This window comes from Lacerta agilis, chromosome 7 (assembly GCF_009819535.1).
Source record: "Lacerta agilis isolate rLacAgi1 chromosome 7, rLacAgi1.pri, whole genome shotgun sequence".
NCBI classification, from domain to species: Eukaryota; Metazoa; Chordata; class Lepidosauria; order Squamata; family Lacertidae; genus Lacerta; species Lacerta agilis.
The window spans coordinates 31274288-31296070 of NC_046318.1; the positions used below are offsets into that span (position 1 = coordinate 31274288).

At 40.3% G+C, this 21783-nt stretch overlaps 1 protein-coding gene across 2 annotated transcripts in view; it reads right to left on the reverse strand.

Moving 5' to 3' along the window:
* ATP9B (ATPase phospholipid transporting 9B (putative)) overlaps positions 1-14845 on the reverse strand; it is a 124650-nt gene extending 109805 nt beyond the window's left edge. For both annotated transcript variants that reach the window (XM_033154766.1, XM_033154765.1), the window contains exons 1-2: positions 14724-14845; positions 2909-3082 (exon numbers count right to left, since the gene is read on the reverse strand). In XM_033154766.1, coding sequence (XP_033010657.1) covers positions 2909-3082; positions 14724-14818 — 269 coding nt within the window. In that variant the 5' untranslated portion in view covers positions 14819-14845. The remainder of the gene's footprint in view (positions 1-2908; positions 3083-14723) is intronic.
* Between the last annotated feature and the right edge of the window lie 6938 nt (positions 14846-21783).

Below are 21783 nucleotides of genomic sequence, written 5' to 3' on the forward strand. Positions count from 1 at the left end.
AGGTAAATGTTAAAGCCTAAATGTATGGTTCTATCTCTGTGTTTGGGTACATGAAAGAGCTGGGCTATCACCTTTAGAAATACAGTCATACCTCATGTTACGGATGCTTCAGGTTACGTGTTTTCGGGTTGCGGGCTGTGGGAAACCCGGAAGTACCAGAACGGGTTACTTCCGGGTTTCGCCGCTTGCGCATGCGCAAAAGCGCCAAATTGCACTGGTGCCTGCGCAGACGCGGTGCTTCAGGATGTGAACGCTGTGGGTTGTGGACATGCCTCTGGCACGGATTACGTCCACAACCCGATGTTCCACTGTAATAAATTTACTGTTCACAATAAGAATGGGCTACTATAGAGAGGAAATATTTCTAAAATAATAAACAGCAGCTCAGTTCTCAACTTTTAAACAAAGCTTAATGAAAGCTGAAGTGCAATATTGAAACTTCTATAAGTAAAGATGGCTGATTTGGTTCGCGTCTAGACAACATTATGACATCAGCATCAGAAGCCCTAGACATCGGGCTTCAAAATTCAGAAGAGCTATATGTTTGGCTACTTTCAGAAAGTATATTAATAACTGTGTTTTTTTATAATGTATTGTATCGTGTGAGCCATTTGGTTCTCAGAATCAGCACCCTCATGAACACTGTAATCACAGTTCCTGAAGCAACAGAGCCAGTTATCCATGAGCAAGTGGACAGTGATGTTCTGCTTCTTCGACATGTAAAAGACAAAAAGTAGTTCTGCAAAAGAAGACCATACTAGAATTATAGATGTGGTCAAAAACTTAACACATCCTGTTTTGCATGATGTTCTCCTGGCTTCTTCCCATCACTTGTAAAACTTTTAATAAGACTCCCTGCCTCTCAACTAGCTGGGGCTGATGGGAGATGAAGTCTGAAACATGGAGGGTACCAGCTGAGGAGGGCTGGTATACATGATCAATTGTTATGTGCATTTCAGAGATGGGTTTGTAATGTAGAGTGTATATGCAGTATATGCAGTAGATGTCTGTGTACATTCCAGTTTGTAACTAACTTTCGATTATCACTATGGTTGGGGAATAACAACACTTTTAAGTGCTGGCTTAAGCTCCATCAACAAGTCATGCAGCTTCTTCCAAGTAGTCCTCAGAAATTGTGCAGAGTAGCAGCAGATTCTTGGGTATAAGAAATATACTGACATTTGTCCTTAGCATAGTTTCTAAAACCCCAAACCTAGCATACTGTACTTAGCTCTACCATCTAGGTCGCTCTCATTATAGCATTTCACTGCTGTCAGCACTGTAGCTCAAGTATATATATGACAAAGCAAACTAAATTGATCAATGGTATTTTCATTTAATAGTTCTATATAGCCTCCCCCAAACAGAAATGTAAAAGTCAATAGATTATATAAAAGTACCTGAAAAAATGTGAGGGGCACCCAAAGCTAATGACTATGGTTGCAATTCTGAGCACATGCAAATGTACAAATCTTTAGCACATTACTAATTACAGCAACTTTTTATTGTGAAAAAGTGTGTTTAATATAAGTCTAACATGAGAAAGCTCTGACAATGAAAGACTAATTTCCTCAAGAGACTCTGCTAAAGTCAAGCATGAGAGTTCAACACAAGAGGTTTATAAATGACAGCAGAGTACTGGGAGATAATTCTAACTTGTATTCACTCTAGAGTCATCAGTTACATGTACTTTTTAACCTTTAAAGCTGAAATGTTAACTTATCATCAGTTAATGAATTTACGTTTCCCCCTTCACCAACATCAATCAACTCAAGATATTACCCACCGTTAGTGAATTAGTGTTAAGGCTCTCGGGAACATCACTGAAAGGGTACTGCCATCTCTCTTTCCAGGTCATAAAAAATAAGTTAGGAATGAGGCCTCCAAATGGGATTTTTGCCCATTCTAATTCCTAAACTAATGAAACTTTGTAAGGACAATACGCTCTAGGAAAAAGGATCTTTTGGCAAACTATTTTGAGAGGATGGGCAGTGTCAGCAGCCAGCTACAAAGAATAATGCAGGAGGATAAAATGTTATTGATAGTAATGAAATGATCACAAGAGCCATCAATGATGAGCCAAAGAACAATGAAAAATCAGATTTTGAGGCCTCCCACCACCGGTGCCCTTCCACCGTTCGGATTCCATTCTTAGACCAAGGTAAAGTTCACAAACCGGGACACTACTTCCGGTTTTGCGGAGTTTGTAAACCAAATCGTTCATAAACAGGGCTGTTCTTAAACCGAGGTACCACTGTATTTACATAAACTCAGGACAAAGAGCAGCAATCTTTGGCCACTCATCATGGTCTCTCCCCAATGGTTGTTTCCAGAATCTCTCTCCCCACCCCACTTGCCTCATGGTGAAATGGAAGTTACACTGTCCCAGAATAACCTGGGGGAGAGGTGAAAGGCTCAGTAGAACTACACATCTTCACACACGCTCTGAGCTGAAATTGCTCTATTTAGGAACCACCTTGGGACTTGACAGAGGCCAAGCCTTCTTGTAAAGTAGGGGGAGGCTAGGAAGAATTAGCTTCGGAGATCACATAACTTCTGGCACATAGTCACTCTTTCCTCCAGTGACAGCTTCAGGGATAAAGGAAGAATGAAGGCAAAATATTATCTGCATTCCTTAATTCCTCCCCACCCCACAAGGAATCCTAAGAGGGTAGAAAAAAGTGTTTTGGGGTTTGCTTCCACCACTTCAATTCAAGCCCGTCCTGCCCCACAGTAAACTCCATGGTGGCACATAATTGCAGTTTCTTAATTTTCAAATATTTTTCTTTCTAAAATATAATGATTTTTGTTTTAAAATACTCTGTATGTTAAAAATCACCCTGGATTTACTTAAACTACAAGACAGAAATCAAGCTATCACAAAAAGAAAAGAAAAACAGCAACAAACCTGGTACAAAGAAATTTCCATCCACCGCAGACAAACCATTCTAAACCTCGTTTTCTCTGAAAAATTCTGGCCCTTGGCAAAGTATGGTAATCGCTTTCATCATTTTCAAACCCTTCTTCAGACATCATTAGGGGCATTTCATCCAAATGCGATGACTCGTCTTCTACTTGGTACCTATTGATTTTGTAAATAAATAGATAAATAAATAAATGAGAACATTCTACTAACTCCAAATAATTGGTAACATTCTTTTTAGCTGCTATGTATATATAGTATGCATTCAAAGCATTCTTAATATATAAACACACAATGGCCTTGTCTGCACACACTAAGCCAAATAATAGTTAAGCATGAATGAGCAAGTGCACTGGTATAGTTAGAAAACTGCAGCCACTTTGATCCTCCCCTGCTCCTGAAGCTAAAGCACACTACCAGGAGCTAAACCAGTTTGACTGAGAGGACCTGAGAGGTGTCAGAACTGAGTTCTGGTGAGTTCCAGCTGAAAAAAAGCCCTGGATAAGACCTTTCTCTTTTACTGGTGTCAACCTCAGCAGCTCATACCAGTTTTTAGGTTGGCTGTCTTATATAAGCCATCTGTGTGCATAGACTTCAGTCCAGAATTTGATCAACTCCGGACCTAGGCCTGCTAGGAGGAGGTGTCTTTGGGGATGTTCACACCACTGGCCACTGTCTTGCAAACAATATAAGACATTCAAGCAGCCAATGTCCACCATATTTTGAAAAACGACCTCTGACCATAACTTGATCATGCATTTGGAAGCATGTGTGGAGACCATCTAATCATGAGTTTTTATTATAATAAAGAACGATCTTATGCTTGGAATTCTGCTCTGCGATTGCTGTGTCATTATGAACTGAAGAGAGCAGAACTGCTGCCCTCCCTTTCTTTGGCATCATACAAGTGTCAAATCTTATGGTGGGGAAACCACATGCTGCTGTTGGTATTTCTGGATCTGTGGCACTGAACTCTGGCATTACTTGCTAACCCCAAACTCTTTCTTAACCATGTTTAGTTTGGTCACTCAACCTCAGGTGCTTGCTAAGCATAAACAAAGTTATGAGGCAAGAGCAGCTGGAAAACAAAACAACCCTGGTCATTGTTTGTTTGATCATTTGTGGACAACCTGTGGTTAGCTGAACAACTATGGCCTAGCATTATATGGGAACCAGGCACACATAAGCAATGGTATATATCTCATGGCATTCCTTTACACTTGTTAGTGTTAAAGTGGCTAATGGACCACGTTAATAGGATACTTTTCTCAACATAATTCACACAGAAAAATCATGAGACAATTGCTGTTAAAACAAAGTTCTAAGACTGAGAAATATATGCCTGACTGTTCAAGCGGGGGGGGGGGAGAGAAAATCAAAATCCTCCATTGCACAACTAACAATGAAACAGGGTACACCCATCTTTGTCAAAAATTACATATTTCTATTCACTAGTAAATTAAAAGCATTTCTTATCATCATCTGAGGAGTTAAAGAATGAAATTTATTCATACCTCTTATAAAAACATGTTTTCTCAAAAATATTTTAAAATCAAGAACTGTGGTGTTAACTCTACAAGTGTGCCAACTACTAAGACAACAAATAAGCATAATGTTTAGTAACTTGACTTCAAAATGCAGCCTTTGAACTGGCAAGCAATTTATTCTTCTCCAAAAAGCAATTTCAATATTGTGTTAGAATTTTTACCATAGTATTTAAAAACAATACAATGATGAATAATGGATTTTTCATAGGGAAAATCTCGATTTCTTTGTGATCTAGTGCCATGTACACTGAATTGTGCTAGTTTACCATGAGTGACAAACCAATTATGTATAATGCTAGAAACTTTTTTATAAAATAAAGCTCTGAAAGCCACATGAATAAATAAGTAAGTAAGTATGCATAACACAGCACTGGTGTTACTAAATCAGATACAAGACAGGTATCTGGAGAAAAAATAGCTTCCAAAAGGAAAAGAACATTAATATTAAACAAGTTCTAACAAAAACAAAAAAACTAGGAGAAAAGAGATTACAATACGTACTTCAAAATTAACTTTTATATAAATATCTGCTGTGAAAATAATACCATGCTCTCTTCAAACTTTGATGGTTTTTCAAAGGAACAGTAACCAAATGAGTTCATTAAGTGCCAATTGTGATTTACTGTCTACTGCTTAAATCATATCTATATTTTAAAAAGTTGTTTTCTTTTATATTATCACTACACAAACTACGTAAACATCAGCAAACCAAAATATGCTTCTGCAAATACACTATCATGAAGGAGCTATTGTAACAAACATTCCTACTCCTCTATTTTTCAAGGCGTTCAGAATGACAGTCAAATATGGAAACCCTGAGCATTCAAGCAAAACTCGAAGTTTCTTCGTGCATTACTGCTAATGTTTAATTCACGGTGAACTAGCAAGTCGTCACAATTCTCTCCCATTGCTTCTCAAAATTTCTGGAACTTTATTTCTGAATAATAGGCTGCTTTGGAGTCACTACTTCATTCTTATAGTGGAAGCATTCTTCAAGTCCAATCTTCTCCTTGCTTCTTTTAATCTATGAGAAACTTTTACACTAGCTGCTGCAATTCTGGAGAGAATTAGCACTTAAGGTTTCATTCTCAGCCACAAAGAAGTGGGGCGCTGTATCAGAGTTAGGGTTGAACTGAGATATGATAAGTTTACTGATGACACCAAACTATATAAGAGGGGGAGGGGAATGCAAAGAGTCAAAGTGCATGAATGAGCATTAAAATGGCAAAAGCAGTTTACTGTAATTAAGTACAAAGTGATGCACAGTGGGGCAAAAAAACTATCACATAAGTGTTGTGAGATTTTAAAAAATGAATTGAATTAATTTGCATACGGTAATTTGAATTGAAAAATGCTGAGTTTGCTTGGAAAACTTTTCTACTGGCCTAGAGAATTATCTAATTTAGCAAGTTTATTTTATTTGCATCTAATAAAAAAGCTAAAAACTATGAAACTGCCAAGCTTTCCTATTATTTATTTGGAACTGACGTTGTTACGGTACTAATGAACTTTTGAAATGCAACATTTTTTGCAGAAAAATAGATGGAATTTTTTTCACCCCATATCTTTGTGTAACATACACAGAGCTGGCAGCAAATGACCAGGAAAAAGATCTTGGGTTGTGGAGGTTTGTGCAATGAAAATGACACATTGTCATTACAGCAGAATTCTGTGCAGTAATGAAAAAGGAAAATTCCACGGGATTGAGTCAGACTTGCTGTGAACACAACTCATTGCCCATGAAGCAATCTGCTGGAGGAAGAAAGAGAGAGGCAATATTAACCAAGTCCCCCTTCCTCATGTGCTGTTCCAGAGAATCAGGGGAGTATCTGAAAAAGCATGTGTGTGTAAAACTACCGGTATGCATGATGTCGAGAAAGTGGACAGAGTTTTTTTCTTACTGTCTCATAATATTACAGCCCAATGAAGCTTAATGGTAGATTTAGGAAAGATTTAGGAAAGACAAAAGAAAGCACTTTTTCATGAGGTGCAGTGTTAAATTATAGAATTTGCCAGCACATGGTGTGGTGATGGCCACCAACACAGATGTTTTAAAAGGATATTAGATAAATTCAAGGAGAATTACGGTAAGCCTATCAACAGCCACTAGTAATAGTAACTATATGCTGCCTCCAAGATCAGAAGCAATGCCATTCACTACACAAGAACGGAAGAAGTCTATTTTGCTGATATCCTGTTTCTGGGTTTCTCTTATGCATCTGATTGGCCACTAAGGCAGCAAGTGATAACCATATAATGAAGATATCCCCTTCCACATGCAATCACCTTCTAGTCCAGATTGCCTTGACAATTTCTTTGGTTCAATTACAGCAGCCTACTTTGAAATCTTGGCAGATTACAAGACTTCTGGTTGGGCGCCATTCTGAACAGCCAGGAGAAACCTCGGCTCTAAGGCTTCTCTGTCGCTGTGAGGGAGGGGGGAGTCGCAACTGCACTGCGACCCCCCAGAAGAATTCCAGGAAGGGCGTCCTGGAGGCGTGGGATCCGGCGGGTACCCAGTGCGCCTCCCCTGCTCCCCAGTAAGCCCTAGTAAGGGCTGCCGAGAGCGAGCGGGGTAGAAGGCGCGGGTGCTGTGGATTAAGCACTACCCTCGCAGCGTGAAGTAGCGGCTGCTGGCACAAGGAGCACTCAATTTCTCCAGAATTTGGACTGTATTTGGACTTTGTGAGTACCAATTTACTAAAAAGGCTTTAAGACAATTTGGCTTGGGAAGGGACTTAAAAATGGAGGTCGGTCCCTGACAGTTGAAACAGAAAGAACAGTGCAACATTGTATCTGAGGCTATTGTCAAAGCGCAAAAAATAAGGAAGACTTCTGAAAATGTTCCCCCAATAAAGGGGGGATGGATTTTGGGCTTATTTGGACTGAAATTTGATTTAGAAAAAGCATTACTCTTTCTTTCCGGAGGTCTTGAAAGGTTTGGCAAAAAACAAAGGTAAAATGGCTGCGGACACAGCATAACAGAATTTTTTGGACTACAGAGTTGTTTTTCGACCTTGGATATGACAAAGGGAAAATGGTCTGTAGATTTTCAGGAAAAGACTTTGGAGCTTTTGCAACAGATGGCAAAGAAAGTGGAGCAGATGGATCAGGCTGTGAGACTTTCGAATTTGACTTTGCAGAACTTTGGATTGGATATAAATATTGAAAGTATGGAAGTGACAATACCAGCCCCAGGAGTAACTGGGGAGGAGAAAGTGGAAGAGGAAAGACTCCCTGCTAAATAAAAAAGGAAGAAGCAGTGTTGATGTCGATACAAAAGGAATGTCTCAAAAAGAGGAAGATGTTGAAAATGGAAGTGACAAAGGAAGCTTTATATCGCAAAAGAAAAGAAAAGAGGTGCAACCAGTTTGGTATGCACTCTGTCATGAGAAGGACACAGGGAAGACTACTTTGCAAGAGATAAGACGAAAACAAAAGATAGCATGTTTTAATTTTTGGGTCCAGGTTTTTGGGAGGGTTGGAGTAGGTTAAAAAGGACATGTTTAAGTTAACTTTCACTTTATATGGTTAAGACGGACAGATCTGGATGATGGTGTAAAGGAGAAATGTTAAGAATTACTAGCCAAAAATTTTGAGACCGGAGGGAGGGAAGGGTACAGAAAAAAGAAGAATTTAGGTGTAAAAAACTATTTTAAGTAAGGAAAAATTTGATAAGGGCTTTAGAAAGGTTCAGAAGTATTTAGGAGCCGAGGTTGAGTATAAATTATTAGGAGTTAGTTTGATATGGTATGATTTTGTTTAAAAAGATAAGGAGAAAATATATTATGATTAGGTAAAAATAGATTTGACAATGAATTTATAAAACTGGTAAGGAGGATTGATATTGAATTCAACAGGGGGGGATCTGAGGAAGTCAATTAATAATGAAATTGAGGAAAGGAAGAATGTTTGGCCTAAGGAAAAGGGCCAGACTTAAGCAATGATTTTTTGTATGTTTAATATGTTAAATTTGAAATGATTAATATTTGCCCTTGTGAGAGAGGGGTTTGGATAATTGCTTCCCTCAGTGGGAGGGGGAGGATGAAATAATTTAACTGCTATGTAAATGTGCTTAAAATTGTCAAAATTAATAAAAAATGGTTTTTTAAAAAATGAAATCTTGGCAGATTACACCACCTTCATGCTCTGTATGCATATACAGGTACCGGTATTCTTACATATCACATGATATACACTGCAAAACTGCACTACAGAAATATTTCCAGAAGTCTATCTTAAAAGATAAATTGTAATTCCAAACTAGGGGAGTTAAATTGTTTTCCAAGTAGTTCCCTGTAGGTTTACCAGTTTTAGTAACAAAAACTCCTATAACTCTTATTTTTGAAATACCGTAAAGGCACAGTGTTATAATACTACCAAAATTTCAAACTATTTTATATCTAATATAGTCTCAAAGTTCCATATGCAATACATGTTGAATATTAGATGTAGTTTTCATGTTTATGGGTTATATATAACACTTCTGTAGAAATATAACAATATTTGGGATTTTATATACCTTTTTAGAGCCATTTAAAATAATGTTTTATTTTATGGAATATGTGAGCTGATTAATCACATATATAGTGAAGAGCAATTTCTGTAACTATGATGACAACTTTCCTAGTGAATCTGGAAACTTTTTCAGTAACTACAACTGAAAGACCTGTAACGATACCCATGTTGCACTAAGCTCGCACATTGGTTCACATGAATACATACCTGGGATGGGTCAGAACTTCTTACATGAATGAGAACTAAGATTTAGTTAGTTTGTCAAATTTCTATTGCAATAAATGCCGGAGTTTTCTGTTTTAACAGCAAGCTTGGTATCTACTACATTCCTATTGTTATTTCAAACCTATGTCACACCCCTTGTTTGAACATTCTTCACTTAACTGGAATAATGTGCTATAATTCTGTCTCATAGGACTGGGCAAACAGATTGACTGAAATAGTATAGTGATGTATCTTGTTTTATTACTTTTTTGTGGATAACACTGGGGGAAAACAAGACACTATCTCTGGCTTGATCTTAAAATAAAGATACCATGAGAATTGACTGATATATTAATACAAAGACATTGACAAAACTTAACAATATGAAACTAGAGAATGTTCACTATTTTTGTCCAAGGTTTAAGTACTTTGTTATCAGAGACAGATACAAAAACATAAAGATGTTTTAGAGGTGCAGGAAGATAACAAAAAGGCCAGGCAGTAAACATGAGCATGAGTCACACATATAAGTCCTGAACCTAAATAATAAAAAACCTTATTTGAGAATAGATTAGATAAACTACTCTAAGCTTTCAAAGGACAATCTTTAAAATGAGCTTGTGAAAGTAGCATATTTCAGAAGCAAGCTTCTGAAAAGCTATGCTTAAGACAAACAGATATGGTGATCTGAAAAATGAAACAAACCCTATTTTCTGAACCTCTTTCCCCCATTAAAGAAGACACAAGAACAGAAACTGTCTGTTCCTGGACTCTAAAGAACATATAATACAAACTAATAATCAAGTAGACTATAAAATAGCTTTAAAACTGTATCTTTATTGAATGGGTGAAAAAAACCTATTTTCTTTTACAAAAAAAAAAGTTTCCAACTTGGACAATGAGAACAACATCCCAATTGACAAACACAAAATGTCAATTAACAGATTTACATTAATTTACAAAATCAAATATTTCACAACTACTTTAAAAAAATCAGAATGAAAAAGAAAAAAATAGTCTAAGATTTGCATGTAACTCACGAGTAGTCTATATACACAATATGCTTAATGGGGACACATTTTACGGTGCAAAACCTGCTGCCCAGATTATCTAGTGTTAACAAATTTGCCCCCCCAAAAAAGATTGTATGCATGATCTGATCCAACAATACATTTGAAAATGTAGCAAGGATTTACTGGTGTAAATAATTATGTATCTAGAAAACTAAAGTTCTTATCTCAGAAAGGCAATGTTTAGTTAAACACCATAACCCAGTTTACCACCATTTTCCAATCATGTTCTGGGAAACCTTAGAAGCTTATAATAGCAGACAATATTTCCTACATAGTCACACAGGAATATTGGGTCATATTCTGAAGTACAGTCTTTTCATGTGGGGCAATTATGGCCTGGCCAGCACACCATGAAAACAGATTGTGTATCCTATATTGTATCTAGTACACAGGGTACCATGGCAGGTCAGTCATGTGAAAAGAGCGCCTTAAACGAACAAAGTCTGAAAACCACAACCTTTGTTTATTCAGGAGTTGAATTTAAATACTTCTGTTTTAAATTTTGTATATTTTATATTTGTATCATTGTATGTTGCTTTGTGAGCTAATGATAAAAATTGGGATATCGATTTTGAATGCACTGTTAGTAAATCAACATGTATATACAACACAGTAGCCTTTTGGAAGCCACTGTTTACCTTATCTGCTATTATCCTGAAGATGTACTGAAATCCATAACCTACAGACGGGCTCACTAAGTTTACTCCATCATCTTCAAACCCAAGACTTACATATTTAAGAAAACAAAAAATATGTTACCGGTACCTTAAATCCCCAATACTAACCTAAGTTGGTAGCTAAATAATTTTTTTTTTAAATCAGATGTACACACTGAGAACAAATGCAACAACACAGTACAGTGGAACCTCGGGTTACGGCAGGGATCCGTTCCGGAGGCCCCGCCGCAACCCGAAAATGATGCAACCCAAAGCGTCACATCTGCACACGCGTGCGGTGCAATTTGGCACATCTGTGCATGCGCGAATGGTGTGAACACGGAAGTAACCCATTCCAGTACTTCCAGGTTTACGCCGGTCACAAAGTGAGGGTGAAGTAAGCCGGAGGCAACGTAACCCAAGGCTCCACTGTATTTTTAAGGAACATTTTAGATTTTTCTTTGTAAACTGCTTGGAGGTCTTCTGTTGAGTAAGCAGTATATAAATTTAATCAAATAAATAAAATGCTAAACTTAACAAAACCCCTTTGGTCATTTCCTACAGCTACCAACTGAAAGTCCTTCAATAAATTATAGTGATATACCTAAACCCCTACATTATGAGTTTCAGAGTAAGGTGCCAAGTCCTTAGTTAAGACATTATACCGTTATGCCTTTTCATTAACATATTTACAAGGTGAAATGAAAGTAACTATGTCTGAGATTACTATATCTGCACCTCCACAAATACCTTGATATCAGCGTCAACAATGTGCAAAGGATTACAGTATATACATTCTGACTTCTGCTAACACAACAGAATTTCCCCTCCTTCTCCTCCCCCTGAACCCCCTCCACTCATCCTCTCTGCTCTTAATTCTCCACAGCAAGTATGGGCTTGGTAAGGACCAAGGCAAGGTAGTGGAAGTTCCACTGCATGAGTCTAGGCCATTCTACTTGTACAATGACTTAGTTGGATACAACCCAGTTGGGAGCGTGAGAAGAACAGGACTCTAAAAATACAGTGTGATTTGTAATACAGTGCTTAAGTAAATACTTACAGCAGAATTCTGTGCATATCTACTAAGTGCTTAGTTTCACTGCTTTAAATAGTACTTACTGCCAGGGAAGAATGTAGCCTAAAAGTTCCTTCCCACATTTACAAGGCCTTAAGGAATATTTGCACACCTCTATTTCATAATGAAATGTGATTCACATTACTCCATCACACCTTTTCATAGCCCAGTTATACTCCACACTATTGAAGACTCCTGTCTTGAAGAGGGTCTTTTATCTGAGGTGATGCATTTGAGATACTGTATAGTTTGATGTAGTAAGGAAGATGGATAATGATTGTAATGTATACACCAACAGCTGTCAAATGCTTGCCTTATCATAAATTTCAACTTCATAAATCTGTTCAAGTACCGGTAACCTATAGGCTATAAAGCTTATGCTTTAAAGATAGTAAAAGTTAGCCTCTGAAGTACCACCAGCCCAATCTGTCTTTTCTTGTATTTACAATGTTCCCAAATGTGTTGATTTTAAAAAGAGGAAAACCTGTTATCTGTTTCATCTTTTCTATAAGTCCTTAATTTTTCATATGTTTCTCCAAATAAAAGCTACCTTTACAAAACCTAAATTTTCTGTGCCTGTAAACTGGATCCCAGGGTGCACACTCAAGTGCATATACATATGCATCAGTATTTCCAGTTTCAGTTTGCAGCTCCTGTCTATCAGAGGCTGCCTCCACAAATCCCAGAGTGCTGGATAAACTCCAAGCTGTAATTTGAAGGGAGTTCAGACACCTCTTTAGGAGTAGGACCAAACTCCCTCTTGCCATCTAGGAAATGGCACACAAGCCTAACTCAAAACCTTTGTAATCAAATGAACTCCTATGGTATTTGAAATCAATTGAAGCCAACGGCATGAAACAAGTATGTTAAAGTGGTCACCAGATTCCATTTTTAAATAGAATACAGTAACAAATTTGTTCCTCTACAGCAGGGATGGTCAAACTGGTCCCTACCAACCACTAGTGGGCGTTTCAGGATTCTAGTTACAGGTAGGTAGCCGTGTTGGTCTGCCATAGTCAAAACAAAATAAAAAATAAAAAATAAAAAATAAAAAATCCTTCCAGTAGCACCTTAGAGACCAACTAAGTTTGTTCTAGGTGGGCGGTAGGGGGTTCTACGGCACAAGCTGAATCCTCCTTCCATCGAGCACTGGTTGGCGGCAAGGAAATTTTAACATCAAGAAAGATGCATTAGTGGGTGGTAGGTATAAAAAGGTTGACTACCCCTGCTCTAGAGGAACAACAATGAATTGAACCTAGAGACCTGTTCAGGTGCTCTCCCGACATGTATGAGGGGAGAGTAGGCCTTTGCCCATTAATCATGCCCCTGGCTCACACAGACTCAGAAGAATGCGCAAGAAGGGCACCATGCATGTACACAGGCACCCATCGAATGAAGAACCCATAGGATTCCCAAGCACATGGAAATCCTTGCCAGTGCCTTTTGCAGTTGTTTCTAAAAATCAAAAGCCTCTAGAGACATCTGCAGCAGCCTGATGGAGAAAGTTCTGCCTTGTGAGGGGACTCTAATTTCCTCCCTAAACATCTTACACCAGTATTTCCAATATATTATAAGTCACCTCAAGAGATTTGGTTAGTAGGGAAGGCTGTTAAAATCAACAATCATTTTCCTCCAAGTAGAAACAAGATTCAGTAGCCAACATCATATTGCAACATTTATCCATCCAAAATGTTGCAATATTTTGTTTGATATTCTGTTACGGATTGTTTTGTTTTGTTTTGAAACAGATGTACATGTATATATTTTTATTTGACAATAAAGGACAATAATATATATTTTTTAAAAAAGATTCAGTAGCCAACATCTACAGCCCAGTCTGGAAGTTTGGAAAATTGGGGGGATGGATTCCAGTTCTGCCACTGAACTCATCATGGATAAGAATTGAGTGATTCTATTGTAAACAAATGTAAACAAATGTATGATTACATATGATTCAACATATGTAAACAAACACCAGGAAGGGCAATCCAGACCATCCACCACATAAGATTTGCTCCAAGCTTCAGAAGGACTTAGGCGAGAGACCCTTAATCACAGAGGTGCTCTCAATATTGTTCATTGCCCATCCCTCCAGTTGCCTATGGTTAGAGCCAAGTGTCAATGTTTTGGTTTTTAAAACAAAAGCACCCAGGGCCCTCCCCGCTTTCTAGAAGTGGCACACTGCACTACGAACCCTTCCTTCTGATCCCAGAGGGCCACCCCCTCAGTGGCAACAAGGGCACACTCTGTACATACTCAAGAGTATTCATCCATTATCACTTTCTATGTTCCATGGAGGAGCTCTAGGGCATTGCCAAAGCAGGGCTGTGGACTTGGAAGCACCGGTCCCAGGCAACGCTGGACCAGGGCCGAGACATCACACCACCCTCCTCCAAAATCGGGGCAAAGGGAGCCTGTCAAAGCAGCATAACTGCAGCGCCAACCCCTGAGCACCTTTCCCAGAAGGGGCAGCCTCGCCCCCCCCCCCTGCCCACCTCCAGCCTAAGAAAGCTGACAGGCAGCCTGACCACCACCACCCCCAGGCTCAGAGAGCCGCGGCCGCCCTGTCCTGGCCGTCGAATGAGGGCCCCAAACGCCTCAGCGGGGCGAAGGGAACTGCCAGCCAAGTTGGGGGCTGCGCAGGATGGAACCCATCCCCCACCAGGCACCTCACACACCAACACCCCTCACGCGCGGCCCCCCTGCCACTACCCTCCCGGCCCGTACCTGCTGTGCCTCTGAGCGGCGGAGGCGTTGGTGTAATACGCCGCCCTTCGCTGGGTGCTGCGCGGCACCGGGTGCAGAGGGATTTGGTCCGCCATCTTTCTCCGCCCACCCCCTTCCCCTCCCCCCGCCCGCCGGCTGGCCGCTTCCCCTCCCTCCCCTCCTTTTGCCCCGGATTTCCCCCTCCCTCAGCTTAACGGGCGGGCGGCGCCGTCACCGCCGACGCCGGCTGACGTCACGCGGCCCGCGCGCAGTGCGTCGGTGACGTTAGCGGGCGGGAAGGGGAGGCTTAGCTTTTCAAGAGAGCAAGCGAAAGAGGAAGCGAGGGGCGCGAGGAAAGCCGAGCGAGGCAGAGCGCCGCGTCCAATCAGCTTCCGAGAGAGAGAGAGCGCCTGATGGTCGAAGCGCGGAGTTCTGAAGGGGCTGAAGCAGCAGCGGGGAAGGGAAAGCGAAAGCCCAGCGGGGTCTTGGTGGGGAAAGGCAGGCGCGGACGCAGGCTTCAAGCCCGAACTCGGATGCCTCTTTCCGCTGAGCGCTGCTGCATTGAGCGTCGGAAAGCTGGAGGAGGAGAAGATGGCTGGCAGCTTCGCTCCGTTTCCTTGCGGGAGTTCCTTCCCGAGAAACATGGGCAGGATCGGGTTGCGCGAAATCTCCCTTGGAGATGTTGCCGCCGATAGTAGAACGGCTCACGGCACGCCGCTGAGTTTGGTCGGCATCGCCATCCCTGCATGCAGAGACGGTCAGTTCCGCTTCTTCATTGGCTCGGAAAGTCCCAACTTCCAGAACTCCAAAGTCAAGCTGATATGCCCCTGAACTCCAAAATAAATTTTGGGATACCCCAATTTACTCCCCCCCCGCCTTTGATTGCTGCATTATTCAGTTAAGAATACGAGTTGCCAATGGATCTCGCATGGTATACGTAGGCACACTAGGTAAGGTACTATACGCACTAACAATAGCCAAAGTACTTTTTAAGTAACTCCAGTTGTCCCCAACAAAAGATGATTTCATAGGACTTTAGAAGGGACCATGAGGGCCAGCTACTCCAACCCCCCTGAAATTCGGGAATCTTTTGCCCAGCATGGGACCCAAACTCACTGAGATTAAGAGTCACATGCGCTACCAACGGAGCTACCGCAGCTTTGGGTTGGCACGTTACACACCCAACCTAATGAAAAGAGTGCCAATGCATTCCCCCACCAGCCCAGAACTTCCTGGGAGCACACATGAACATAACGGGAGTCTGCTGGATCAGGCAATGGCCCATCTTGCCCAGCATTCTGTTCTCACAGCACCCACTCAGATGCCTGTGGGAAACCTGCAAACAAACTGAGCACAAGAGTACTCTCCTTCAGCAAGCTGGTCTCTGACCATAATAATAATAATAATAATAATTACTCTCCTTCAGTTTCCTCAAAGGTTATATTTGCCTTGGGCTTCTTTGCTCTCAGATACTGTACTTAAGTTGTTTCATTTCAACAGTTTTATATTGTCACTGCGTAGCCTATAAGCTGTGAGAAAAGGAACTATCAGGCTGTGTTAAACTACATATCCAATTAGTAGTGTTTAAATAGGGCAAGGCATGTCTCTAACAAAAAGCCACAGGACACTCCAATAAAGATGGGGATTATAACGTGGGAGAACAGATTTAATCCTTTCCTCTTTGTGAATAAAATCCTGTTTATTTGAATTAAGTCTTACTGGATATTGCGTAATGTATTCTGACCTTTGCATAGTAATGTATATTGTAATGTATTTGACGTGGGAAGTTTTCTCTCTGATCCAGTAAGTTAGTTTAATTGTCAGAAAAGGGCTGTGAGGAAGGGTTAGTGCTTGACTTCTCAGTATGCAAAACAAGGATATAAAATACGCATGTTTTGATTGGTGGGTGGAGGTTTAGCATTTGAGGTAGACAGCGTGATTGGCTGGCAGTGGACTAGAAGGGCCGGAAGAAGCTTATATAAAAATAGGTTCTGGGCATCAGAGGAGTTAGTTGGAGTTGAGGTTCGAGTAAGTTCAAGTTGTTGGTGCTTGGTGGTGGTACAGCTAGCCAGAAAAAGAAGACACAAGAGGAAGATGGTTTAGGGATAAGAAGGAAGACCTGAGAGGCAGGTGGAATAGCTTGCTCAGAATGGGGCAGTCTGATGGGCGCAGTACAGATAAATAAAGTTGATATATACTGAAGACAACCTGGGGATTGCCGAATCACTTGGCTTAGGCTGAAGAGACAAGGGGAGAACCTGTCTGCTATACTGAAGGGAGGGAGAAGGGAGAAGCAGCTTGGAACATTTGTCTCTAGTGACCAGTAAGAGGTAAAATTTACAGGGTATTTTCCTGCAAGACAATTCTGTATTTCAATATCCAGTTTCTTTACATTAATCAAAAGTCATCACATGGTGGTAGAATGGACTGTACAACTTTAGAGGGAGTTTTTACTTTTCAACATTACCCAACATTTTGTTTTTTAAAAAAAACTTGTAACATATAGCAAATATAGCTCAATGTTTGTAAAAAGGGAAACGTTTAAACAGAAAGCTCTCCTCTTTTGCAGTACAACATTCTACTATCCAGTTTTGTTTGTCATATATGTAGCAGGCCACAATGTCCCTGTTAAAATACTACCATGAAATTTCCAGTTTATTGATAAACTTCTGCTGCTGTGATGTTTCTTTTTCCTGCTAGACTGTTTTTATTTCATGTGTGCTACTATGCACTACATCTTGGCTCACTCGCTGCTCACACTCTGAGGCACGCAGACCCACTTTTAATACCAGTGGTACCAGCAGCCCCAAGCAATAAGACGTTTGAGGGGCAATGCACTTGATTTAAACTTAGATGGGAAGTAAGGCCCATCAAGCTCACTTCTTAGCACAATCTGCTCAGAAACAAGAGTCACAGAATTCAATAGGGCCAAAGAACACTGTCTGCACAAATCCATACATGTGTACTCAACAGTATTTGTTTCCTTTGGGTTGCAGAATACCTTATTTATTTATTTATTTATTTATTTATTTTATAGGCTAAAGCAAAACAAGAAGAAAGGTATAACAGCATAAAAAGCAGTCAGAGCTAAGACAAAATAAAAGACATGGGAAAGGCCACAATTACAACAAAGTAAACACCAGGTGATCCTCTTTTGGGGAATCCCACAGCCAGGGTGCCACCACTGTAAAGTCTCTCCTGCTGCCACTAAAAGTCTTACAGGGCCTTCAGAGGACATCTCCAGAGAACATCTCAAGATTCAAGTAAGTATATGTGGAAAGCATCGATTATTCAGGTACTCTGGTCCCCAAACCATGAAGGGTCACAAAATCGGAGCTCCACCCCACCCCTAAAAGAGAATTCACAGATGAGGGGAGAGGAGCAGAAGTTTTTGCCCCTTACAGTAGGGTTGCCATATTTCAAGAATTAGAAATCCAGACACCAACAAAGTTACAAGCTTCAGTTAATTTTCCCCCACCCCCACAGACGTCACTTCCACCTTTGAAGTCCAAGTAATGTCTGGGAAATCCAAAAGGTGACCCAAGTTTCTTATCTCTGAGAATTTCACTGCAATTTGGCAAGATGCTTCTGCTTCAGCATATTACACATATTAATATAGCATTTCAAGGCGAGTCACTTAGCCAGCCCCCACCCTCTCTATTCTCAAAGTCTCAAAGCAGAAATGTAACTTGTACACTTGTGAAAGACTCGTTTTAGACACCTTCCAATTAATATTTTATACGTTTCAATTATGACTGCCTTATCAAGTCCACTCGGAAGAGAAGGCACAACAATTATTTATAATAACTTTGCTAGCTATAATTTCCACTTCTCTCTGAAAGCGCCAATGGATGTTTCTAGACGCTGCATGTTAAACAGAAGTGCTTGCACTTGACCTTGCTCTCCATCCACTCTTTCTGCACAGCGGTAGCCCTTTCTTCCCTTGAAAGACAGGTGCAATTTGTAGTCACACAAATTATACAGTCCTTGCTATTAACATTCTTTTATCTAGTAAATTACTTACATTGATTACGCCGAAGAAGATTCTATGAAATGTTGCTACCGCATGTCTATGATTTGGCTGTAATATATAATTCTTAAATTAAGACAAGGCTGAAAAGAAATGACATCTTGTGGTAGCAGATGCTAAATTCAGATCTTGGTCACATGCAGTCATTAAACGCCCTGTGTTACTCTGCACAAGAATATGTGCGCTTGGCCCTGGTGTCCTGGCTAAATTCCAATTCAGGTAATTACTCTGTCTACCTAATCTCCCCTGTAGTTCCAATTGGATAAGTTATGGTGTTTTCTTTTTGGCCTCATGCTTCAGATTGTTTAGCTCGTCTTCCAAGGTGCTGATGAGTTGTATGTTTGTGTTCCACGACAGAACCCGCTGCTCTTCATCTGCACAGTATCAATGGCGTCCTTGAGCTTATTAAAAAAGTGCTGGTCCCTTAATAGTGTTAAACGTACTGCCTCCCAACTACAGTGGTACCTCGGGTTACAGACTCTGCTAACCCAGAAGTAGTACCTCAGGTTAAGAACTTTGCTTCAGGATGAGAACAGAAATCGTGCGGCGGCAGCACAGTGGCAGCAGGAGGCCCCATTAGCTAAAGTGGTACCTCAGGTTAAGAACAGTTTCAGGTTAAGAACGGACCTCCAGAACGAATTAAGTTCTTAACCCTAGGTACCACTGTACAGCCTGAGGTACAGTACCACGAGTTCAAGCTAAGTTGGAAAGGGCATGCTGATGGCCTAAGCCCTTCTCTCTCCCTCCACTGCACCTACCCGCCAGCTCACCCCTCAACATCGGCTCCGATCCCGGAACCAGTTTAGAAAACGCACAAAAAGAACCCCCAGAATTCTGAAAACACATTTTCATTTCTGGCAAATCCAGGCCAACAGCCCTTCTCTCCTCACAACTACTATCCCCTAGATCAGTGTTTTTCAACCACTGTTCCGCGGCACACTAGTGTGCCGCGAGATGTTGCCTGGTGTGCCGTGGGAAAATTACTTTATATATAGTCAATATAGGCACAGAGTTATTTTTTTTTAACATTTTCTAATGGTGGTGTGCCTCGTGATTTTTTTCATGAAACAAGTGTGCCTTTGCCCAAAAAAGGTTGAAAAACACTGCCCTAGATTAGAATGAGGTCATCTTCGCCAGAGTTAAATGCCTATCCTCAGTGCTATTTTTCTAGAAATGGGGGACATTTTGTAGCACCCTGACTATGATTACATGTGGGAGTGGCCTCCTCCAGGAGTCAACACTGCTTTCTGTTCAACACAAACAACCCTTTTTATTCACCTTGGCTTGTACTCAGTGTAGTGCTAAGTGCAGAACTCCCCCCCCCTCCAATGTACCCCTAAATCTGTTATCCCCGACCCTCTAGAGCAGATATGGGATGCGCAGGCAGAGGGATGAGGGGGACACAAGCCCCATTTGACAAGCATAAATGTTTGCACCGATGGAACAGTGGTCTAATGCTACATTGGATAGAAGCCTCAGTACCTTGGACATTCTTTGTAATTTTAAATAGTTGCATTTTTAAAAACTTTGTAAACCGGACTCAAATCTGATAACAATAACAATAAAACAGAGACAGGCAGAGCAGTAGATAGTTGTCCAGTGACTTCTGTCCAGTGACTTCTGTCTACGGGCAGGGAAAAAGTCCCAAAGGAATTAATTGTCCCATTACATTTCCAGCTCTTGCAATCAGCATGAACAAATAATAATTCTATTTTCCAAATTTTAGCTCAAGCTGTCTTACACATGGACAGTTCAGGTGCTTTTTGGGGGTGGGGGTGGGGACTTAAAACCCAACCTGAGAACTTGCAGTTCTGAAGAATATAGTGAGTGAAATCTCAAATCAAACTAGTTGGACCACAGCAGCCCATTCTGCTGTAGTAAATGTTGTGGCAACGAGTATCAAAAACACCAAAATGAAGCAAATACCTAGGAAGTGAAACCTATTAACCTTTGGGCGTGGATTCAGCTGCAATGTCTGCAGCACAATCTATATTTTCCATCTTGGGTTTATGTAGTCATCAACAGAACTACAATAGGAGCTGAACTGATATCTTTCAGCATCGACGGCTTAGTCTATCGTTTAATAATGGATGCTTTGTGCAGTTCTTAGATGAAAGATCTTGTTTTATCTAGATAATAGGAATGTAAGCCTTTGTCCCTCAGAACTGAAATGTGTGTGCGTTTAAGGGAAAGGGATGTCATCTGAGATCAAAGAAATCTTAATTGTGTAAGTTGAAATTGATGACTCAGTTAGATCTGCATAAGTTGGCCTATAATAAATATTATACCAAAGGAGGGATTTTTTTTGTTTTTTATTGGTGTGGTTGCTTTTAGATCATGCAGCAGACACCAGCTTAGAAGAGGGCCTCACCCAGTTTTATGGGGAAATGGCTGCCTCTTCTAAGATGAAACACACTCTTTAAAAACAACAGCAACAATCTGCCATACAATTAATTTTAAATAATAATAATAATAATATAATTAAGCAATGATCTGCTGAGCCAATGCACTTTGCAGTCTCTATGTTTTTCCTAGCTTTCCTTACTTTATTATTGCATTTATATCCCTCATTTTCTCTACGCAGCTCAAGGTGGCATACATGGTTCTTCTCCCCCATTTTATCTTCACAACAACTATGTCTGGTAGATTGATTGGCTGGCAATATCCATGGGGAAATGGCATGTCCGTGTAAGGTAGATGGTATCATCCTAAGCTTCAGAACTCCTATTTCTACTCTGTAGAAGCCACATAATATTACTTCTATTTTTTAAATATTTTTATTATAATAATGAGACTTTTACAAATCATTGCAATATCTAGAACGGCTTATTTCCATGCATACATTTGTCCTTCTGCATTCTTCAATTTATTACATATGTACTAATAACAATCCTGTTTTTGTGAAGTGTTATGAAAACTTTTCAGGGTATTCTCTTTGCATGGATCTTTGACTCTCTCTGAGCAATATTTTCTGTTGGTTGTAATGCATTCTTTATTCAGCGATTGCTATTTGTGATATATACGGTATATCCTATAGTGAATATTGTGAAT